The sequence below is a fragment of the Macaca thibetana genome, chromosome 1, assembly GCF_024542745.1.
Source record: "Macaca thibetana thibetana isolate TM-01 chromosome 1, ASM2454274v1, whole genome shotgun sequence".
NCBI classification, from domain to species: domain Eukaryota; kingdom Metazoa; phylum Chordata; class Mammalia; order Primates; family Cercopithecidae; genus Macaca; species Macaca thibetana.
In genome coordinates this window covers 118832222-118856527 of record NC_065578.1, presented here as the reverse complement: position 1 = coordinate 118856527, position 24306 = coordinate 118832222, and the positions used below count along the sequence as shown (strand labels likewise).

The following is a 24306-nucleotide window of genomic DNA, read 5'->3' as shown; positions in this document are numbered from 1 at the left end:
ACAGTCCTTGGGATCACTGAATCTATTCAGCAAGTCATGTTTTGTGCATCCCTAGACCAGCAACAGTGTTCCAGCAGGTGTGTGGGAGGGTCACATGCGATACTTCAGGTTTTTCCTTCCTGTGGAGGCTAAATTTGCTATGGGTAGTTAAAGGGAAAGGGCCTACTTTTATTCAGAGAGCTACTTCAGATATACATGGTCTTTGAGAAGTTTATCAGGATCTTACCATAATTATAAAAGAGGAATAAAGTTTCTGGGTTTTATTTGCTAAGAAACGTTTTGCTTTGGCTCATCACCTCAGAGCTATTTCATGTGCTTAGCACATCTTTGATGCTTGATGAAGTTTAGCAGGGCACTATAGGAAGACTTTTCCAGTTGTTGAACTTTTTTGTCCCCCATACCTGGGAACTTTTGTGAATTTCAAAGAATCACTTTATTTTTGTTTTGCTAGTTTTGAAAATAATCCTTCAGGCAGGTACTGACAATGATTTCTGATAATAGAAGGTGGTTTAGAAAGTAGAGGTGGTTTAGAAGGTGGTTTAGAAATAGAAGATAGAATAGAAAGTTCATTAGAATGTAATCTCTATAACAGAGAATCTAGAATAATGGGTAGTGCATGGTAAGGGTTTGATAAATATTTGTTGAATGAATATGTTATGTATTTTTAAAATTTCATTTAAATTTGTTCCTAAAATGATGGCACAAACCATTTTTTACAATGAGGTATGGGTAAGGTTGTATGCTTATAAATTATATAAGCTGGGGAAGATATCTTACATACATGTACATTATGTGTGTGTGTATATATATAAAATTTCAAAAATATTTTAGAGCAGGTTTAGGTTCACAGCAAAAATGAGAAAGTAGAGTTCCTGTCTGCCTCCTGTCCTCACACATGTACAGCCTCCCCCACTCTCAGCATCCTGCTCCAGAGTGATACATTTGGTACAACTTAGGAACCTATATTGATAATCATTATCACCCAAAATCCATAATTTACTTTAGGGTTCACTCTTGGTGTATATTCTATGGTTTTGACAAATGTATAATGACAGGTATCTACCATTGTAGTGTAGTGCAGAATAATTTCACTGTCCTAGACACCTTCTGTCCTCCACTTATTTATCCCTCCCTTCCCCTAACCTTTGGCAACCACTGATCTTTTTACTGTCTCCGTAGTTTGCCTTTTACAGAATGTCATATGGTTGGAATCATACAGTATGTGACCTTTTCATATTGGCTTCTATCATTTAGTAGTATACGTTTTAAGGTTTCTCCATGTTTTTTCACAGCTTGATAACTCTGTGGTGTTGTCGTGTTTTGGATTTTGACCATTCTAATAAGCGAAGTAGTGGCATCTTGTTTTAACTTGAAATTCTCAAATGACATTGATGTTTGTATTAGTTCGTTCTCATGCTCCTATGAAGAAATACCTAAAACAGGATAATTTATAAGGAAAAAAGGTTTAATTGACTCTCAGTTCTGCATGGCTGGGGAGGCCTCGGGAAACTTACAATCATGGCAGAAGGTGAAGCAAATGTGTCCTTCTTCACGTGGCAGCAGAAGAGAGAAGTGCCGAGCAAAGGGGGACAAGCTCCTTATAAAATCATCAGATCTTCTGAGAACTCTCACTATCCTGAGAACAGCCTGAGGGTAACCGCCCCCATGATTCAATTACCTCCCACCTGGTCCCTTCCATGACACGTGGGGATTATGGGAACTGCAATTCAAGATGAGATTTGGGTGGGGATGCAGCCAAACCATATCAATGTTAAAAATCTTTTTATGTGCCTATTTCCCATCTGTATATTTTCTTTGGTGAGGTGTCTATTCAGATCTTTTGCCCATTTTTTAATTGGGTTGTTTTCTCATTGAGTTTTCAGAGTTCTTTCTATATCTTGGTTAACAGTCTTTTATCATATATATATTTTTTGCAAATATTTTCTCCCCACCTGTGACTCGTTTTCTTGGTGGTTTTTTTTTTTTTTTTTTTTTTTTTGTATATGAGGTTTCTCCATTGTTTTTTTTTTCTTTTTTTTTTTTTTGGGGGGGGGGGGTGGTGGTGTGCCAGATTTAATTTAACATAAAACTAGTTTAGTTTACTCCAGAACTGAGAAACCAAAATGTGAAGTTAACTTGAAGACACACTCCCCTTTTACCACCCACCCTTAAAACAATAAGTGTCAGTTGAATTTAACCAGACTGCAGCCATAACGTACACTAGTCTGGGGGGCAGTTGTCACAGGACATCCTTTGTTTCTGTTTCTCCACTTCCTAATACATGCTTGTGTTTATTGATTGAATTGGTGGTGTGGTAAGTATTCCTGGTCAACACTTCCTATATGGCATGTAATCTTTACTAACTTTCTTAAGGGCCTTCATTTGTTTCCCAGCCAAATTCTGGGCCTTTAGGAAAAGGGTTTTCTAGGCTGATGATTCTATGTAGGTGAGAAGAGAAATCGAGAAATCCATGCCTTTCTTGTTGTAGTAAGATTAAACAAAACGAAACGTGAAACCCTTGAAAACTGCCAAAGAATAAAACTTTAGTCTGAATAGCCACTCTTAATGTTAAATGCAAATCTCCCCGGTATTTGAATGCACTCCCTGCCCTGCCTCACCCAGCAACTTCTTTAGTTTTGTAATTACTTTGAAGGTTAAATGTTGGTCTTTCTTCATTCTTCATTTAATTTCTGTAACTGCAAGTCCTAGCTTTCCTTGGGTGGGACAGAAGCAGTTGTCCTGTCATGGGGGGACAGTCTAGTAGCATTCCCCACAGTGAACATAAACAGCCCTGTGCCACCTCTGTTTGCACAGCTGATCAAGGGTTAAACCCTTGGAGTGGAGGGAGGACCCACACAGGGCCATTTGATACAAACAAAGCATGCTGGCATTTGGGCCAAGAGATGCAGAATTCTTTTTTGAGAATGGTCTGCCTAACTTTTGAGGCTAATTGCCATTTCCTGTCATGGCTACCTATTTTTCAGGGTAATTAAGCATGCTTGGCTCCTGATGCTAACAGGTTATTGGATCCAGTTAGGAGAGTTAGGTTGTCTCTATGACTCTACCTTACCTGATGTGATTTTGCCGAATCACTAGATTTCCTAGTCTTTTTAGGTCTTCCTTTTGAGACTGAGGGGAAGAAATAATTACTACTGATTTTATCCATTTCAAGAACTATTTGAAGGTCCATGGTGTGAGGGAATTATCAAAGTGAATAAAGTGTTTGTTCCCATAAGGAACTTACAGTTGGGAGGTGGTAGGAGAAAAAGGAGAGCCAAAAATAAGATATGAATTATTGTGAGTATGATTCTATTTTAAAAACTAATATTAGGCAGAATAAGATAAGAAAAAGTATCTTAAGTCATACAAAGTGAAAAAATAATGATAATAATACTATCTGAGCACTTAATATCCCTATAAGGTAGGTTCAGTTGTTCTCTCCATTTTATAGATGAAGAAAACTAAGGCTAAAAGAGGTTGAACAATTTGCTTAAGGCTAACAGCTAGACACAGGTTGTATGGCTCCAGAATCTTGTTTGGTTTTTGGTTTTTTTGAGACAGGATCTCGCTCTGTCACCCAGGCTGAAGTCCAGTGGTGTGAATACCTTCTGGGCACAAACAATTCTCCCACTTCAGCCCTCCAAGTAGCTGGGATTACACGTGTATGCCACCAATTCTGGCTAATTTTTTTTTTTTTTTGTAGAGACGGGGTTTTGCCCTGTTGCCCAGGCTGATCTTGTACTCCTGAGCTTAAGGATCCACTGGCTACGGCCCCCAAAAGTGCTGGGATTACACACATGAGCCACCGTGCCTGGCAAGAATCTGAACTTTTAACCATTACAGGTGCCACTCCCTCCAGAAAAGGACAGACTGTAACCCATGCTTTGAGGAGGAAAAGCATCTGAGGAAGGGAAAACCGGGTGCCATCTGGGGGATTTACAGCAACCCTTTTGGGCTGGGGTTAGGGGACAGAGGTTAAGATGAGGTAAGAGAGCCTTGGGCTAGATTGTTAACGACTTCGAGTCTGCGCTTATATGACAAAGTCACTTAGGGGTTTCTGAGCAGAATAATAAAGTGACAATTCGGTTTTAAGATTGATGCAGTACTGACACGTAGGTGCATGTAACTAGTAAGAGTATGTACTGCAGTGATAGTGGCAACTGAAAAAAGAGAAAAGTAAAAAGAACATGGCGACTGATTTGATTGAAAGGGGTGAGGGACGGGTCAAAGTTGAGTCCAGGGTTTTGAGCTTCTGAGTAAGAACAAAGACGGCTTTAACAGAAATGGACACTGCCAGGAGGAGCTGATTTGTAGCAAAGATTCAAGAAAAGAACTAATACTTGTTTTTAAACCTGACTTGGGCCAGATACATTACAAATGGAAATTCATTGAGTCTTTATAGCATCCTTTCAAGGTAGCTTGTTTTCCCCTATTGTGGAGATGATTAAACTAAGACTCAAAGAGGTGAAATAACTGTCCTGGGCACACCATGTGTCAGTGACAGACTTCTACTTGAATCCATGCTGGTGACTCCTTTGCATGTGATTTTCCTGTTTCTGCTGCCTCCTGTCCCTTATCACATGGGACGTGCGGGACAGCACCTCAGGACTGGAAGGGACGTTCAGGCTCCTCAGCTGTAATGCTTGGGGCATCATGAGAAATGTGGATCTGGAGTGCAGGTCAGGGGTTGGGTGAGAGATTCAAATTTGTGAGGTCTTTGGATAGAAGAGCTGTATAAAGCTACAGGAAGAGGCCAAACAGTTGAGGGAGAGGGAGAAGAAAATGTAAAAAAAACCCTTGAAGGCTGACCTATTTTAGGAGTTAAGAGGAGACAGGGTGGTCAGCGAAGTATGAGGAGGACTAGGACAGTGCAATACTGTGGGTGCTAAGCAAAGAGAATTTCCAAGGAGAGTGTCTCAACAAGATTTCCGCGGCCATTTATTGAACTCCTATTACATGCCAAGCACTTTACAGTGTTGATGGTGAGATCAAAGGAGAAGAGACCACTGAATTTGGAAGGTAGAAATAATATAGCTGATAATTGATGTGGGTCTGGATCACTAACTAAATGTTAGCAATTAACATTGTCTGCTGAGGTTGTCCCATCTGGAAGCCCAAGTTCACTGGGAAACTGTGAGAGTGTCGTGGTGACGTTAAGTTTTTAACTGGGGCTCACTAATACTTATTCCTCCGTTCCCCAATAGCCTGTAAGATTCATTTGGCAAAAAAATGGCATTGCAGGAGAAAATATAATATAGTTTGATAATTGGTTTTAGTGATTTAAAAATGATACTGCAGAATGAAGCAGTCTCCCCTTTTAATGAGTTTCATAGTTTGAATAGAAAAATGTCTTTAAAGAGTTTTTTAAACGGTATAACCAGTACTTTGGAGGCTTCATGGTCTTCACCTCTCCTTTCTCTCTCTTTCCTCTCTCTCTCTGTCTCTCTCTTTCTCTCTCTCACACATACACACACACAGATGATGATTTTTTTCAAATACTATACAAAGGACTCAGTATTATTCAGTGTTTACTCTAACATTCCATTAAGTCAATGCTAATTCAAACAACTGCTTTTTTTTCAAGCCAACAAGATGTTTTTCTCTAGTAAAAACAGCAGAGAATCCAAAACCTGTTAAGTCAGAGATCATTTCTGAGGATCATATGAAGTTAAGTTTGAAGAACATTTTCTATGTTTTTTCTACAGAAAAAATAATTGAAACTACAAAAGGAAAAAAATTATCAGGAGTCTGGAAGAAAACAGGAAAAATGAAGTCAGTGAAATGCTGTCACTAAAGCCAGAGCACTAAACTCATGAATATGACAGAGCGGGTTGGGAGAATCTGGTGCAAGGGAGATTGTACCTAAAAGGAATCCAGTAATCTGAAGGGTGGCCCCATCCTCTACCAACTTGACACCTTTGTGAATTCAAGTTGTAAGATTTGCTCATTATCTGTAGATACATTCTCTACAGCAAAATGTACTTGGAGTGGTGCTTTCCCTGCCACCAGGCACACATCTATATAACTTCCCGTATGGAGACTACAAAGCTGTTAAAGCACAGGGTGGAGCTGAGAATCTGTATTTGTAGTAATGGGTCCCATTGGATGAACTGAGTCCTTGATCTCATGGTGCAGTTAAATGTGAACTAGGCCTCCCTATGTTGCAGTTTTGTGTAACTCCCAGAATGCCCTTCTTTATCCGAGTATTTGCATGTTATTCTTTGCAGGCAAGATGACTTTGCTAACACTTTGAAGATTTGTTAGGAATGAGTTGTGACTTTGTCCAGATTTTAATTCTTTTTCCTTTGAGAGGAGAAGGATTAACTAACAAAGCATTTTGTGTACTGGCTGGGTTATGGCTTGATTAATGTGATTTTACTCACTGCCCAAGTAAGCAGCTGACAGGAGCCATAAACCTGGGGTCAAGCTTATAAATTAGATACATCCAAGAGAGGCAGGGTGTTACAGTCTTGAGGAACAACTTCCCTCCCTCTTAGTGCACCTGTCACATAACCTGAGTGACTAGGAAGTGAAAAGCCGGTGAACTAATGATGCTGGGAGACCTAAATCGCAAGTGTTAATTAGCCAAGCACCATAGGTTATGTTGGATTGAGTAGCAAGGGGGGATTGGAACAAAGGTTAATATGCCAGTGATTTAGGCTCGTGTCTGCCCTTAACTGGTGTGTTCATGGGGAATTTACTTAACCTTTCTTGGTTTCCATTGCCTGACTCATCTGTAAAATAGGGTGTTAGGTGAGGTCACCAAACTGGATCAGGCAGGTTACATTTGCTGGGTCCCTCACTCTCCATATGTGTTTGAAATTTACTGCTATTTTTGTCTACGCTACTGCCTGCTTTTGGACTTACTGCCGTTATCTTCTCTTCTCCACCAGCACACCAAAAGATCTTGTGGCATATAGTGGTGAAATTGCTCTTCTCCCCCTTACCCAAAACCACTCTGGATGATTTTTGAATTGTTTTGATAAGGATATGTATCATGAGTCCTTTGTAATAGTGGTTTATAACAGGATTTTTGTTTCTGTTCCATGGATCCTTTCAGAGTCCAAGAAAAAGCTTTGGGCCTTCTCATCAGGAGAAAGTGCCTACAGACACATTTCCATAAGGCTGCAGGGAGTTCACGGATTCTGAAGGTTCTCAGACTAAGAACTGGTGCTCAAGAAAAATACCATTATTCTGTTTGCAAGTTTGTATAGTACTGTTGCTCTCTTTGGGAAGTGCTAGGAACTAAAGGTAAGGAACCCAGACTGAACCTGATGAATGACTTAGTAACGTGATGTTCCAGTTATGAATGAGTCCCAGACACACAAGCCTCCTTCTTGAGACAGATGCATTACTTCCTGGAGGAAAGCTGTGTCCTGTGACTGGGTGTGTGCATCCTAGATTTACTGTGCACCATTGGCTGAAACAGAAAATACCTGTGAGCTTTCAGTTCTCATGGAAAGTAGGAGCATAATATCTTCTAGTTGCTCTCTGTACTGTGGTATGAAGCAATTTGACTGGCATCCTCAGAGTTTCTCTGACCATTGTCTGAGGACATATCTAAATTTAAAAGTTCTCAGTTTGAGCTAGTAAAGTAATTCTGTTCCTCTCAGAGTTCATCTCGTGGAGATCATATTTTCATAAATCACTACTGTGTTATCTTCCTTTTCATCTGTGCACACTCTTCCATTTTTCATCCCCTTAGAAGGTGATTCCAGGGAGGACCAATTATTGATGTACTTAACCTACTGGACACTCACATCCTTTCATTAGTTTGTCTGTGCTGGGGATAAAGCATTCCCCTCATAGAACTGTCACAACTAGGACCCCTAATCCAGTTTATTCCTTCTTGGTTTGGAGTGTAGAGTTGCTGCATTAATGGTGGAAATAAACAAGTTCTGGTGGGCAGGATCCTTTTTTCGTTGTTTGGAAATATAAAAGTAGATGAAAATGGAAACAGAATCTGATTCTATTTTGAACATAACAGCTATTCCTTTATCTCATTTTAAAAAAGAGCAAAAAGCATCAAACTTAAGTTTCTATTAGTATCTTTGCTCCATTGCCCCTTCTCCCAGTTCCCATGAGCTCTATTCAGTATTAAGCCTCGTAACCACTCTTGTTTTGGCATGATTTATAAAAGCAGGCTACTCCTTTTATGGAAATCACTGATATTTTATTATGTTCTGGCCATAACTTAAATGAACATAAATAACCCAAAATTTCAGAACAAATATAATTATTCATTTTAAAACTTTTTATTAGTAAGTTTTCTAGTAAATATATAAAAGTAGATAGATTAGTGTAATAAGCCTACATATACCACCACCCAGCTTCAACGGTGGTCAATATATGACCAATATTGCTTAATCTGTACCCCAGCCCATTCCCCTTTGCCCAGGAATTATGGTGAAGCAAATTCTAGACATAACATTTCACTTGTAAATATTTCATTATATATCTCTTAAATATATAAGAACTCTTTGTACACTTAATCTCAGTACCAACACCTGACAAAATGAAGTTTCTTGATATCAAATATCTAATTAATATTCACAGTTCCTCAGTTATCTTATAATTTGTTTCTGTAATTTGTAAGTTTGAGTTGGCATTCAAATAAGGTCAGTATATTGGGGTTGGTTGATTTGTTTATGTTTTTTGACCTACAGTTCTCTCTACTTTCCCCTTTCTTTGCCATTTTTGTCACTGTTGCATTGTTATTGAAGAAAGTGGATCATGTGTGTTACATTCCTATGATCTGGTTTTTGCTGATAATCTGTAATTTTTAAGGAAATAAGAGTAACAAGTATGTAATTATTTAAAACATGTTTTTAAGTGTATGCAAAGTTTTACTTCATGCCGAAAACTAGCTGTGGAGGTTAACAGGTAGGCAGGAAAATTCAGGCATCAGGTGACTTCTTTACGTTTTTATTCCTGTTTTTTCTTTTTGGAAGATATCTTGGCAGATTATAAGGAGAGGTGTCACTTACCCACTGCTGAAATGCGCTGGGCTGGAACACGCCAGCCATTCTTCATCAACAACACCAAACAGTTATTTTGGGCAAAGAATTGGAAGAGCATTTTTTTTTGTTGTTGTTGAATCTACAGTGGGAAGCTGGGGTGATTGAATGTATGCCTCAAGTCCTTTGGCCCCAACACCCCTCTCTCCTTATTTGCTATGATAAGCATTCTCTTGAGGGCTATTCATTACAGTGGAAATATGATCGCAAAATCATCTGGGTTGGAAAAGACTTCCTGAGGTCACCTGGCCCCATCTGGCAACATTAATATGGGATTCCAGCATCAACTTTCCCAGAACAAGGCTGTTTGTTAACAACTCCCATATCTCACATAAACCCCTGGTGCAGTCTTAGCCTGTTTTCTCTTTTGTCCTTCAGTGAAATGCATGATTAAATTGCATGTCTTTCTGCTGTAGGAGTGTTACACAACTAGGACCCCAATCCAGACAATACATACATGTGGCTGTGCAGATCTTTAAGATTAATCTTGATTTTTTCCTGCTGTCCTCTATAGCACATATACCCTGAGACTCTATTCGACTATCTGTATGTAATAATGGTTTTCATGAAAAATGTTTATATGGGTAAATTTTGAAATATGATGCAATTACGGCAGACTACACTTTTAAGCTACAGTATGTATGACGGTTTTATGTGTCAGTTTGGTTGGGCCACGGAATGCCAAGATTTGTGGTCAAACATTATTTCGGGTGTTTTTGTGAGGATGTTTTTTAGATGAGGATAACATATAAATCAGTGGACTTTGAGTCGATTCCCCACCATAATGTGGGTGGGCCTCATCCCATCAGTTGAAAGCCTGAATAGAACAAACAGACTGGTCTTCAGAGGAATTTTCTGCTTCTCTCCTGGGTTTCCAGCCTGTCAGCCCACCCTACAGATTTTGGACTTGCCAGACCGCGTAATGGCATGAGCCAGTTCTTTATGATAAATCAATCTCTCTCTCTCTCTCTCTCTCTATATATATATATACACACACACACACACACACACACACACATGCACACACACATCCTGTTGGTTCTCTTTCTCAGGAGGACCCTGATTAATCAGTGTGCAAAAAAAAAAAAAAAAAAAAAAGGCAAGTATATGTCCTCGATTTATCTGGCTCTTTTTTGAAGATGTGTTTTATATTAAAGAGATGCAAAGATCATTGGAGACACCATCAGCAACATTGAGAGTCTGGCCACAACTCTTCTAGTAAAACCTGACTTTCAGCCACTTTCCCTTTTTAGCCTTAGTTTCATCTCTGTAAAAGAAGGTTGAATGAAGGGATTTCCAAGGTCTGTGATTTGCTGAAATGCAAACATGGAACATTTGAGCCAGCTGCTGAGAAAGTGTCTAGAGATAATAAGTCTGAGGGCTGCCCAAAGTTTCTCTTACGAAATAAAACAGCTGAGGGTGTAAAACAGTAGTGGTGGTGGAGCACAGGGAATAAAAAACCATGAACAGAAGGATTTCCTGTATCTAAGGAAAATATACAGGAAAATGGATCACCCTGATTTATGTCGCAGAAGATTCTAATCAGTTAAATGTAAAACATGGACAGTAAATGCCAACAGGAAAACCTTTAGCTTTTGTGACTTCTCAGCTGAGGGCAGAGAGTCTAACTCTGAGGGCTCTTAGGATCTGTGTCTGCACTGTACTAATTCTTATTTTGTGCAGGAGGAATAGGGTGGTGGTGGAGGATTGGCATTTATGATAAGCTGAGGCCCTCAAGCCAAACTGAGGGGCCCTAACCCAACCCATGGACAGGAAATGCCTGACCCCAAGGGCATTTGTGCTATTCCTGATCACAGAGATCGGAAGGAGCCTCAGACTGGTGCTGACCCGTGGGGATGCAGGTTGATTTCTCTGTTGCCTTGGTTTTGAGCCTTCTTTTTCCAACTTGGGCTTCCTTCTCCAGGGAAAAAAGCAGTAACCACAAGGCAGAAACCATATTATTTTAGCTCCTCTTGTCTGGAGAGTGGGCAACACTTAGGTGCAGTAATCTTTTGGCTGTCCCTGTCTGGAATTAATGTTCACCCTCATGCAGCAGTCTGCCACGTGGGTGGCTGGCATTTTGGGTTGGGCAGTCTGGGTTTGTGCTTGACAAAGCCAGCTGAGGGGAAGTTCGCCTGCCACATTTGGTTGTGGACACATTCTGTGTAAGATGCTTACCCCTTGCTCAGTAGAGGCATCCCCTGCAAATATGGCGAGGTGGCTTTCTTTGCCCTTTGGGTTCCTTTTGACCATAAACTTCCCAGTGAGGAGGCAGGACCCTGATGATCATATCCCCTGAGAGGCTAGCTGGCTTTTCACCCAGTTGGTGCTGAAGATGGACGAATGATTAACCCCCTGGAATCTCTGGTTAGACCCCAGTTGTGGTCATGAGTTCAGCCTTTTGAACCGCAGGCTGAAATTGTTTTTCCAGCACTCTACCCAATCGGGTGTCCCCGCCTGGATTCTGCTAGGGAAGCTCTCCCTTGGGAAATAGTGGTGGGCACGGGGGCGTGGGAAGAGGAGGGAGGAAGCCTCCAGCTGCTACTGGCCGGCTCTGCGTCCCTCTGAGGAGGTAGGGAAGGAACCCTTGAAATGAGTGGGAGACAGGAAACGAGGTGCAGTCTGGAGGCCCGAGTGGGAGCAGCTCCTGGCCCGCCGCCCGCCGGGCCGCTTCCTTCCACTGACATGACAGCCCTGCCGGCCTGGCTCCCCGCCACCTGGCAGCGGCCGCTGCGGCACATGACTCTTCCGCCCTCTGCCCTGGGGGCTGGCGGGGCCCAAGCGGGGGCGGGGAGTGATCTGCTCTGGAACTGGCCGTCCCTGCTGGTCGGGGCTGCCAGGTGCGGCCCGCGCTGCTTCGCTGGGGACTGGCCTTCCTCTTCCAGTCCTAACTCGCTGGCTATTTGTCCCTTCTAGGAGCCAGCGGAGGGGAACACCCGCTGCCTCTGAGAGAGACGCCGCCTGGGGTTCAGCTTCTGTGGCCTCGGTGTTCTTTACACGTCAAATGGGTCACCCTGATTTACCTCTCAGTTACTGGAGTCAAAGGAAATGAACCCACTGCAGTGCATTGGAAGGTGCTTAGGTCTGCTCCAAGGCGACACCGCGTCCGCAGCGCCATCCAGGCCAGGGGCCGCGTGACCGCGTGGGGTCCGCGCAGAAGGCTGCCCCAGCGAGGCGGGAGCTGGGCCTCTGCTTTATCTTTTAAAGGCTGGGACAGACCTGGTACTATTTCTGGCCTTGGTTTCTATGTAAAATCCAGGAAGGCGGGGGAGATGTGTACACTCCTCTGCCCTAACCTCTTCATAGGAAGTTAGGTTAAATCCACAAAGTGGTGGGGCTCTTGTTCAATAGGGATAGATTTTACAAGTAGCCCCAAAGTGGGGGATTTGGAGAATGTGCCAATGAACTTGGTTTAAATTCTAATTCTGGCTCTGCTACTGGCTTCAGTTACCCTCCCCCATCTTCCCACCTCATTCCCTCCCTCCTTTTTTTTTTTTTTTTTTTTTTTTTTTTTTTGAGATGGGGTCTTGCTCTGTTTCTCAGGCTGGAGTGCGGGGGAAGCTGGAGGCAGTCTTGGCTCACTGCAGCCTGGAACTCCTGGGCTCAAGTGATCCTCCTGCCGCAGCTTCCCAAGTAGCTGGGACTAAAGACATGTGCCACCACACCCAGCTATTTTGTAAAAAGTTTTTGTAGAGAAGGGACCTTGCTCTATTGCCCACGCTGGAGTCTTTTTCTCTTTTTAGAGATACTTTATCACATTCACCTCTGCTCTGTAGCAGTGTCTTCAAAGTGATCTGATTTTTCTTTCAAGTGGGGTTGAGTTTGTCTAGAAGGCTCTTGAGCATTTTCCTGGTGATAGGCCTTACTTTTTTGAAATGGAGGTAGGGGAAAGGGACATGAAAATATCACAAGTTCTAGAAACCAGGATTCGAGCAGTCTTGAAGTTGCCCAGTCCCACCCTGAAGTGATCTGCATCCAAGAAAAAGGTTTTGTGATGGTGGTGGTGGAATGTTTGGGGATTAAGAGTTGGCTGTGTGGATTAACAAGCTGGAGCTGGAAACGTCTAATGAAACTGACAATGATGCCTTCCTGGATCAACTCACCTGTGTGTCATATGACAAGCCTGAAGAGGACTCAGGAACATTCAAACCCAACCTTCTCATGGAACAGAAGCCCGAAGGGGGCAAATGCTTCAAGTCACACAGCACAGTGGTTGTGTTGGCCAAAAACCAGAATTGTCTCCCTCAGTGATTACAACTAGATGTAGAATTAAGTTTTGTATGCCCACCAGGCTATTGCTTTTCCCCCTTAAACTTCTATTTCTTCTTATTGGGGGAAGGAGAGCTCCCTTAGAGATGGTGTAAGTCAGAGTTTACTGAACCAGGCACCCACACCCTATTTAGCTTTAGGCCTATACTCTGTTTACAGGATGGGCAATCAGCAGCTGAAAACTAACTGAATTTGGAATTAAACCTTTCTCCCTCTACCTAGCTCCCTTAAGCAACTAGACCCTCCCTGGTTCTTGAATCCACGTTGTGAGTTGTTCATTAATAGAACCTTTAGCAGCAAGGCTGGGGGAAGCTGTTTGTACTTGCCAAAGGCCATTCTCCATGAATGTAGCTGTGAATAGGTGACCCCCAGTTTAGAATGGGGGTGTGTATAATTTTCTTAAGAAGTTGGTTGAAGTTTCATCATAGTTATAACTACCATTTATTGTGTCTCTAACATGCCAGCAGCTTTTATAAACATTAATTTCTGTGGCTTGAGAAACAACCCTGCAAGGTAGGAGGCAGCATCCTTGTTCTTATGGATGCAGAATCTGAGATTCAGTAAGGCTGAGAAACTTGTACAAGGTAAAGTGGCTGGCAAAGAGCAGAGGATTCAAACCCAGGTCAATCTGGTCATAAAATGATCACACTGCCCTGCTGCCATCCAGCTCCAGCCTTGCCTAGGAAAACATGTTGCTAGTTTTTGAGAGTGAATGGGAAAGGAGCTGGAACAAAATATGCCTGAATATCTGACACTTTATACCATGGTGTCTAGTGTTTTTGAATATGAAGTTTTCTAGACTGAGGTTATGACAACTCCTGCCCTTGTCTTCCTTTTTATTACTTCTAGAGTAATTGTAGTTTTAACATCTTCTATCATGTTAAAAACAAAGTTGGTTATTTTTCTGATTAAAAAATACCTGTTTATGTAGAAAATACAGATATACAAAGAGGACAAGTCTTCTCAAACTATATACCAGCTTCTGGTTAAGAACGTGTGTACGGGAGCTAGACTTGCAAGAGTATGTATCCCTGCTCTGCAGTTTATAATGTGTATGACTTCAGACTAGTCACTTCTGTGCCCGTTTCCTATCTGTGAAGTTGGAAATATCCTACTTCATTAGGTTAACATTAAATGAGTTAATAGCTGCAAAGCCCCCAAAGTGACCGAGATGTTTAATATTTTACTAAACTTCTGATCTTCCTGTCTGATCTGTGTATACACGTGTAAGTATACATGTTAGTATGCATATAAGCCAAAATGAAATATTTTTCAAACCAGCTGCTTTTCATATAATTATATCGTGATCACCTTTCCTAACCTCTAAATAACCTTCTCCATTACCTGACAACTGCCTAAAACCCATGATGTGCTAGTGTGAATGGAACTGAATCCGTGTTACTGGGCATGCAGATTTCCAGATTTGCACTAACATAATGCATTTTTAAACAAATTTTAGTTGTTGTCCCATGAATGGTATCTGGGTGACAGGAACTTCAAGCTCTTTTCAGAGCACACCTAATCCTCCCTCCCCTAGTCTAAATGAAAATAAGGATCAGGAAGTACTCCCTTGGGAGCTCAGAACCTGCCTTAATTCTGAGGCAGCACTGTGAACTTTTCATATGTCAGCCGTAAGTGGGGAACTCACTCTGGCTCTCCCCTTTCCCTGCCTTTAAATCTAGACAAACCATGTTTCCACATTTAATATCTGATATCTCGGTTCCCAGTAAATCACAAATCAGAACGTTCTGTTGTTCCATTCTTGCTATGTCTGAGGTGCCCCCTAAGAAGCCTGTCCCTAAAAGGGCTTAGAAGTGAAGCTCTGCTCCCTGTTTCCCAGATTGGACTCCTAAATCCTGTCCCTCAGGATGGAGTGCTGCAGTCCCTTTTGTGCCATGCTGGGCACTGTACATTGCCGTTTTAGTTTTGTGAGTTTCTGATGACATGCTTATTTGACTTTATTGACACAGAACCCTCCTGCTGGTCTCAGATTGGTAGAAACCATTGATTGGTCCCCTCTTAACTTCCCCCGTCCCCTGACCCCCGCCTTGCCAACGCCTGCAGTTTTTCACTACTAGCAAATCAATAGGTCATGTTTGATGACCCTACTCTTGCCTATCCACTTGCAGGCGTATTATATATGCAGACTCAAGGGATGTACTTGTCCATTGCGTCTGAGCTCCAAAGAGGCAAGAGTGATGGGCAGAAGTGATTTGGGGTCAGTAGTCATGGAGTATACCTCTTAAAAGGTTTACAGCTTTAATGAGATTTTTCTCCTACTGTCTTAGACAAGAAATCTCCAAATGTTGGAAACTTGGCATTTTAAACAGTATACATTCTAAAGGAATTCAACTGCATTTCAGGACCTGTTGACTGACCAACCTCAGACACAGTCATATCCTAAGACATTAAAGGAAAGGGCTCGATGTTCCCTCTAATTTAGGGAGTATATCATCATCTCTCAGAAAGAGTCTAATGTGGTGATGCATCTGCCAAAATTACAGAGCGGGTGGCACGTCTTTGGGGTGTGCTGGAATGGCATCAGGACTTAAGAGGAAAAATGTGTGTATTACATGCTTGTAAAACTCAAAGCATCAGTTACTCTCTGCAATATTTTCCAAAGTGCTTTTTCATTAGTTTCCTTCTAACACCCTCCCTGTGAGAAAGGTTAAGTAGCATTACCCTTCTTCCACTCATGAGGACACTGGAACAATGAGAGGTTAATTGACTTGCTTTGGGCTCTCTACAGTGAGGCTGACCCAGCTGGAATTTCCAACTTCCGCTGCCTGGAACTCCAGCTTACCATTCCCAAGGCTCTGTAGAACCAGGGCCACCTCAGAGAAGGCCTCCGCAGAGGCAGGAAGAGCTCCCAGCCAAGAAAGGGGCATCTTGCTCAGCCATGTTCTTGCTGTTTGGGGACTGCTGAGGCAGAGAGCTAGTCTCTTCAAAGTTATAGTCCAAGATCGTCGACCTAGAAACTGTTTGGCTGCCTGGAGCTAAGCTGTAGGAGTGATGGATGGCAGAAATAAATTATTTTTGGCTCAACTGCTCAGTCTTGGCAGGGGGCCCTTTAAATTTGAAATGTTATCCTGACATCTACAAAAGGCTTAGGAATCTGATGTCATTTTCTCCCTATGATTCACATGTTGGCCTTTTCTGTAGAGGGGTTACCAGTTATCTCTGGTGTATGTTCCTGTTAAGGGTTCTCTGCAATTCGGATGCTGTAAAATATGTAATTAGGATGATAGAGATGGCTTCTAATATAGAGCGTCCCCTGTACCTCTTCTTCCTGGCCCCACCAGGCCTACTTGAATCATCTTGGCTCACTCCTCCCTCCAAAGCAGATCCTTACTACAAAGCCAGGTTGGTGGTGCTATTGATAACATGGTCTTAGACAAGAAGTTACTATACTTGATGCTTCTGTTATCTTGTGTCTTGATGTACTTTTTCTCTGGCTCCTTAAATTAGCCAAAATTCTTGCATGATAACCAAAATACTTGCAAGGTTGCTGTGGGCTGGAGAACAAGCTTAATAAGAGTATGAAAAGCATGGAACTTTGAGGCAGCACAATTGCTTAATCCCCACTCTAGTGCTTATAAGTTATGTAGCCTTGGGCTAGTGGCCTCTTCTTTTTGAGTTTTGAGTTTTCTCACCTGTAAAAATGGGAACAGCTACTTCACTGTTAAACTATAAAACCACACTAATAGACATCCATATCATACCCAGAAGATCAAGATTTGGTCCAGTGAGAGTTGGCATCCAGCCTCATAGTGAGGTTGTCACTGTTCTCCTGCCACCCAGTCCACCCTCCTTTGCACTCACTTGTTTACTTTAAAATGTGGAGTGAAGTGGAGGTTTGCCATCTGGGGCTTGGAACTCTATACATTTTATTCGACTTGGAAATTAAGGCTAGACGTGGTGAGGGGATGAGACCAGACTGACATGACCTTTCTTTGTGTTTTTCTGGAGCAGGGATTCCTGGTCACCTCCCTTGCCCTTTTCTTCCTGGATGAAACAAGAAGATAATCAGGGTGTCTGTGCACACCAGGACTCAGAAGACAAAGGGATGGGTTCCGATTTTGAGGACTCTGAGGACAGGGAAGGGGACCCAGAAGAAAGAGAAATGGGCTCTAATCCACAGGACACAAACAAGAGAGAAGGCCATCTGGAGCCAGAGATGGGCTCCAACCCACAGGACTCAAGGCACAGGGAAGCAGTGCCCGACACCTGCACAGGTGAGGAGAAAGCTGGGATTTCCATGCAACTTGCCCCATTTACACTTACTTCTAGCTCCTCTAGAATCCTAACCAGGGACAGCATTCTCTGTAAGGGAGTTCCCTAGAGAGGACCATTCAGCGGGATTCTGTACTGACTTGCCTTTCTTGTGTTAGCCTGAAGAGATCCTTTTCTTCAGCCCAGTCTGAGGTGAGCTGTGAAGAGGCTCACTCAGTGGCACAGTACTTTACAGTGTAGAGAATGCGGCTCTAAATTAACCCCTGGAACAACACCACAGTAGAATTACCCAGGTAGTATTAGAATCTACCTCACAGGGTTTTGGGGAGTTAAATGAGTTGCTGTATATAGAGTTACTAAGCACAGTACTGTGCAAATAGGAAGTATCCAGATGTTTACAGTTATGTTCTCATCTCCCTTTGCGATAAGTCAACTCAGTGGTGAGTGACCTGCCTAGGTTCATGTGGCTAATTCCCAAAGTGCCCATGGCCTCTGCTAAATGCCTTACTCTCACTGACCTGAAAGAGAGAATGCTGGGCCTCCACCCACCTCCTTGTTTCCGTCTTTGGGCATTCATTACTGCTCAGTGCATGCTCTGGGGACAGAAATGAGCTAAAATACTTTATGGCTAGGACTGCGAGGTTACATTCCTTCCCCTGTGACACAGTCCCAGACTCCCTGCTGCCCTCCTCCACAGTGCACACAAGCATGTGAAGGAGGGCGCATGTGAGGCCTTTCACATCTCAGCATCTTCCCTCTGCTTGGGGATACGCAGCCAGAGACCAACAGGTGTGTGTCCTGGACCAGCCTCTAACCTGGGCTCACCAGCTCTAGGTTCTGTCATCTCTTTCTCTATTCCCTACTACTATCCTCCTCCCCGACCCACAGTAAAGTCCTGAAGGTGAGTTCAGTTTTTTGTTCCACCATAAGCTGTTTCAGACTGACCAAATGTACTTTAAAAATTAGTCCAGGGAGCCGGGCGCGGTGGCTCACGCCTGTAATCCCAGCGCTTTGGAGGCCGAGGTGGGTGGAAAACGAGGTCAGGAGATTGAGACCAGCCTGACCAACACACTAGCCAAGTGTGGTGTCATGAGCCTGTAATCCCAGCTACTCAGGAGGCTGAGGCAGGAGAATCGCTTGAACCCAGGAGGCAGAGGTTGCAGTGAGCCGAGATCGCCCCACTGCACTCCAGCCTGGACGACAGAGCAAGACTCCGTCTCAAAAAGAAAGAAAAATAAAAAAAAAAAAAAGAAAAAATTAGTCCAGGGCCTGGTTAGGCCAGGTGGTCTTTCTCAGGTTGGCAGACTGTTCTTGTCTTTTGAGACTAGAATCTTAAAAGGCACTGGTAGCTCTTGGAGTAAACCTTTTCTCCTGAGCTCTTAGGGAGTGTCCCACCTGGCACAGACTTGACTATCCTGAACACAGGCAGTCAGGCCTTCAGACGGCTCTGCTAGGCAGTGCCTCGGGTCCAGCTAGTGGGGCCTGGGCCTGAGGCAGCTGCCTGAAGAACTGGTGGGCAGAGGAGTCAATGAGTGCACTTTCCTTTAGGCCTTTCCCTGCAGGATCCAGTTGCGAGAGGCTACACTCTCAGGGGGCCTTGAAGGGGCAGGGATCCTAAGTGCCTGGGGAAGGGGATCACAGTTTTATTACTGAGGTTTCCTCTGGGCTTACCTTTTGAATGCCAAATATCGTAATCGCCCACTGCCACCTTTTTCTGTTGCAGGGGGGCAGCTGAATGAGGAAGAAGGCGTTCCTGTCCATGGGGAAGAGGATGCCCAATCTGGTGTAGCTGACATGGCGATGTTCCCAGGACTGTCTGAGTCTGACAGCATATCCCGGAGCCTCCGGGAGGAGGACGAGAGTGCTGGGGAGAACCGGCTGGAGGAGGAAGAGGAGCAGCCGGCCCCTCCCGTACTTCCCTGGAGGCGACACCTCTCCCTGGGGAGTCGGCACCGAGGTGACAAGCCCGCCCACCGCCGCTTCCACCGGCTCCACCACCCCATGGCCATGGACCTCGGGGAGCTGGATAGCCTGGTGGCCAGCATCATGGACGCGCCCACCATCTGCCCCGACTGCGGGGAGAGCTTCAGTCCCGGCGCCGCCTTCCTGCAGCACCAGCGCATTCACCGCCTGGCGGAGGCCGCTGCCGCCGCCAGCCTGGAGCCCTTCGGCCTGGCGGGCGAGTGCGACGCGATGGTGGGCATGATGGGGGTGGGTGTGGCGGGGGGCTTCGGGGCCGGGCCCCCGCTGGCCCGGCCACCGCGCGAAAAGCCCTTCCGCTGCGGGGAGTGCGGCAAGGGCTTCAGCCGCAACACCTACCTGACCAACCACCTGCGCCTGCACACGGGCGAGCGGCCCAACCTGTGCGCCGACTGCGGCAAGAGCTTCAGCTGGCGCGCCGACCTGCTCAAGCACCGGCGCCTGCACACGGGCGAGAAGCCCTACCCGTGCCCAGAGTGCGGCGAGGCCTTCAGCCTCAGCTCGCATCTGCTGAGCCACCGGCGCGCGCACGCGGCTGCCAGCGGCGCGGGGGCGGCGGCGCTGCGGCCCTTCGCCTGCGGGGAGTGCGGCAAGGGCTTCGTGCGCCGTTCGCACCTGGCCAACCACCAGCGCATCCACACGGGCGAGAAGCCGCACGGCTGTGGCGAGTGCGGCAAGCGCTTCAGCTGGCGCTCGGACTTGGTGAAGCACCAGCGCGTGCACACGGGCGAGAAGCCCTACATGTGCTCCGAGTGCGGCGAGACCTTCAGCGTCAGCTCGCACCTCTTCACGCACAAGCGCACGCACTCGGGTGAGCGACCCTACGTGTGCCGCGAGTGCGGGAAGGGCTTCGGGCGTAACTCGCACCTGGTGAACCACCTGCGTGTGCACACCGGCGAGAAGCCCTTCCGCTGCGGCCAGTGCGAGAAGCGCTTCAGCGACTTCTCCACGCTCACGCAGCACCAGCGCACGCACACGGGCGAGAAGCCTTACACGTGCATCGAGTGCGGCAAGAGCTTTATCCAGAGCTCCCACCTGATCCGCCACCGCCGCATCCACACGGGCAACAAGCCGCACAAGTGCGCGGGGTGCGGCAAAGGCTTCCGCTACAAAACGCACCTCGCGCAGCACCAGAAGCTACACCTGTGCTAGGGGCTGGGTCCGAGGGAGGCTGCCCTCTGGGGAGCCTCTAGGGGGTAGATGTTCTGGGACTGACCCAGGGGAAGGAAATGGGGAAGGGGCGGGAGGGACAATCTGAGAGTGACTGGGGAGCCTTTGGTGTTCGGGGTTTCCTGAAGTGGGAGGAGGGTTGAGTAAGAGTTGTTCTTTCCCGGTGCTATACTTGCCTCCTCTCCATGGAAGAAATGTTCAGGAGATGCGCTTGGGATGATGACTTCCTTAAATACATGCTGTAGGGGGTGAAGAGCTTGGAGGACCAGGCGCTTTGAGGACTTTGAGGAAGGGCAGTTCGTGGGCTGGGGTGGGAACAGGATGGCGGGCAATAGACTAGGGTATGCCGCGATGGCCTGTAGGAGTCTGCAGGGAGAGGGTGTAAATGAGGGCTATGGGGCAAAATAAAACCAAGTATAAGTGATTCTATCTTGGTTCCACCAAGCGGTAAGCCAGAGTTTGCCCGGTCTCTGCACATCACCTGTTGTCTCACAAAAAGTAGGGGAACCTTGTCACATAGGAAAGGATATTTAATGTACTTTTCCTTTCTCTGAGCCACAGTTAGCTGCTATTTTGAGGCATCCAAGGGAAAGTGGGCTGAAAAACGCCGCACTCTCATTTCAAGGGGCAATGTCTGGGGTTTACAAATTCATTAATAACTGGTTCTCAGATGTGGGAAATCCTGATTCTGTTCCGGGTTCTTTGCTACTTCCTTGAAAATAATCTAGCTTCGTGCTGGGTCAAGGTGGTTTACCTGGATGACCCCCCTCCCCCGCCCTCGCCCCATCCCAGGTGTGTGCCACATCCAGTATTTCTTTCAGGTCTCAACTGTGGTCTTTTAAGTGCAGGGAAAAGGAACAATCACAGCTATGCGTGACTTTCCTTTTTGCACCTCACCCTGATGTAGATGTTTCAAGTGAACTTTAGACCATCAACAGTTGCCCAGTGACCTGCTAAAAAGTCAGCTAGCTCGCAGTTTTGCTGGCCTTTATGTGAGAAATCCAGGAAAGTGTTGACATTGTTGGGATGCAAAACTCCTTGGTCTCATTTGCCTTCACTTAGCATTTGTTAGTGACCTCCACTAACCCCCACCTCCGTGCATATGAGGGATCTAGTCTAAGTAAGAGTGTCTTTTTCCTGCATGTGGAGGCACAGTAGAAATCTCAAGGCTTTACCCAGGAGAGCCCAGTCAGGGAGAGGTGTAAATGCAAAATTGCCAAATAGCACAAACAATGAATGTTTTCTGGTTGTTATATAGATGCCAAAATAGCACTTTCATATTTGCAAAGTGCTTTATGCTTTTTAATAATTGTTAGTTGTTTCTCACATCATTGTGAGTTAGATCAGTATTATGACCCCTGTCTTAGGGAAGGCCTGGGAACAGGAGCGTGCAGGCTGTCCTGAAGAGAGGCTGAGGACAGTGTGAATAATTGTAGCCTGACCTTTTGCATTCTCCAGCTCAGCTGCTAGGAAGACTTGCCTGTCATGATTTATATAATAAAATAAGGACACTGAAAATTCTTATGCTTGATGAAAAACTTAAGGCTAGCCTAGAAGGGCCAAACATGTCCTTATTGACAAAGCTGGTCTTTGTCACCTAATTGGGGTATCCTAGCCATGTTCCATTTCTAGTAGGGGGCTGTAGTTAGATGACTCTTGTGTAGATTTCAGTTATTTATGCTGAAGATCCCTGCCCTAGGTTAGCCTTTAGAAGTTAGAGTTGTGGAAAGCGGTATTGTTTTCTTCACTAGTGATTGTTACCCTACACATTTCATGGAAGCATCTTCACAAAATATTGGACACAGTTGAAGGGGGAAAAAGCTACGAGATTGTTTTTACAGTTTTAGCAAAGTTTCTGTGGATGCTAGTAATTTATACTTGATCAGTTGTATTCTAGTAAAGAACCTCTTTGGGGACTGTAGGAAAGCATGTTTTTGTGGTTATAAAAACACTTAAAAATCCTGATAATTCTGGGCTTGTATAATGCCTGTTGATCTTGCCCTCTGAATCAATTTATTGTTATTCACAAATGCAAATAGGTTTTCAAACTATAGACAGTTTTGAATGACATTAATTCTCGTTTTCTTTTAGTCAGGAGTAATACAAGCAAAGCAAGTGTCCGTTTTGAATTATGATTTTAATCTGAATAGGAAGCATATTAGACCCACCTGAAAATAATATAGCCAATTTTTAGGTAATCTTACTGCTTTGTGAGTTTCTTTCCATGTATATCTACCTCTTCCAGCTGTTTTAAGTTCTCTCAAGTCTGTGCCTATGAAATCTCATCCACCTTTTGATTATTCATGGATTGATTATCCGTTTTATTGTTTTTTGTTTTTTGTTTTTTGTTTTTGCTGCCATTGCTATGCCTGGTCTTGTCTGCATCAAATATACTACATATCAGCAACTTTAGAGAATGGGTTCAACAGGGAGTGGAGAGTGAAGCTAATGTAAAATAGTTTAGTGGCAGTGGGAATCTTTGGACTTCGTTTACCTCTCTCGTTATTTCTATTACCATGGATAAGAGAGTCAGCTGCTACTTTGATATCCCTTCTATGAGCAAATTCTTAGCAGAAGAAAACAATCCAACTACCAACGCCGGACTCTATTGGTGCGTTTAAAATGTGATTCCATTTTTTCTTACAGTTCTTCAGGGAACTTATCTGCATTAAGTGAGGTCAAATGCATTCAGGAGGTTGTTTCTTCTATCTAGTTTTAGAATAATGTTTCTTTGGCAAACCCTGTTAACTGCGGTTCACCCTTGAAAACGTTCATCTGAGGACTTTTTCCACCAACTCGTTAATGATGGTGGAAGCAAGTGTATTATTTGTTTCCTGGAGAATTTGGTGAAGAGCAGTCTTCTGCTGCTGCTCTTTACTAAGCAAAACCTGGAGCAGTTTAAATAGGCTAAATGGTTTTGATTAAATCTTGAGCTCCGAGTTGGAAGGAGAAAATGAGAAGTTAACCCCTTGAGCCATGTGGTCTCTTTACAATCAAGAGACTGTACATATGTGAAAAAATACAAATTAAGGAACTGTGTTCATAGACAATCTAAACTGTGTTTCTGAAGTTTGTGCACATTTTTCTTCACTGTAATGTTATTTTACAGCTGTTTGTTAAAATAGTGAATAATTTAATGATCCTAAAAGTAACAGGTTTTGTGTGAGTGTGCTTGTATATGTGAGAATTGCCTTATTTTCAGGTTGTTTTATTTAATGATGGTTCCTTGGACAGCATTCTGGCGTTCAGCAACCAATATGGAATATTTGTCATTAAATCCATATCAGTCTTTTACCATGTCATTCTTCTTTGACACACATTAAATGCCACTCAGCTCTACCTATGGAAGCTATGTTCCTGTAGAACAAGGGTTGACAAACTACCAAATCTGCCCTGCATATTTTTGTACCTAAAGTTGCGTTAGAATACAGTCATACCCATACCCAGGCACATTTGCATAGTATCTGTGCTACTTCACCCTGAATTTGCTGTGAGTGGGCCTCTGCCCACATTCCAATTAGAAATACTGTACCTGGTCAACCTGGAATTCTTGAGGTTTGATTAGTTTAAGCTACAGATTTTCTTAACCTTGGAGAGCTTTTTGGATTGTTTGCCTTTTAAATGACGAGAGCGATTA

At 44.2% G+C, this 24306-nt stretch overlaps 2 protein-coding genes across 3 annotated transcripts in view; both read left to right on the top strand.

Moving 5' to 3' along the window:
* The window catches only part of ZNF697 (zinc finger protein 697), a 29084-nt gene extending 5121 nt beyond the window's left edge, over positions 1-23963 (top strand). Inside the window, exons 1-3 of one of the 2 annotated variants that reach the window (XM_050748603.1) lie at positions 2058-3985; positions 17259-17521; positions 19243-23963. In XM_050748603.1, the coding sequence (XP_050604560.1) occupies positions 3981-3985; positions 17259-17521; positions 19243-20651 (1677 nt within the window). In that variant the 5' untranslated portion in view covers positions 2058-3980 and the 3' untranslated portion in view covers positions 20652-23963. Of the gene's footprint in view, positions 1-2057; positions 3986-17258; positions 17522-19242 lie in introns of those variants that run through there. The other variant, XM_050748607.1, reaches the window with a different exon arrangement.
* The window catches only part of LOC126931138 (RNA polymerase II subunit A C-terminal domain phosphatase SSU72-like), a 223881-nt gene that overhangs the window by 153448 nt on the left and 46127 nt on the right, over positions 1-24306 (top strand). The gene's annotated exons all lie outside the window — the stretch shown is intronic.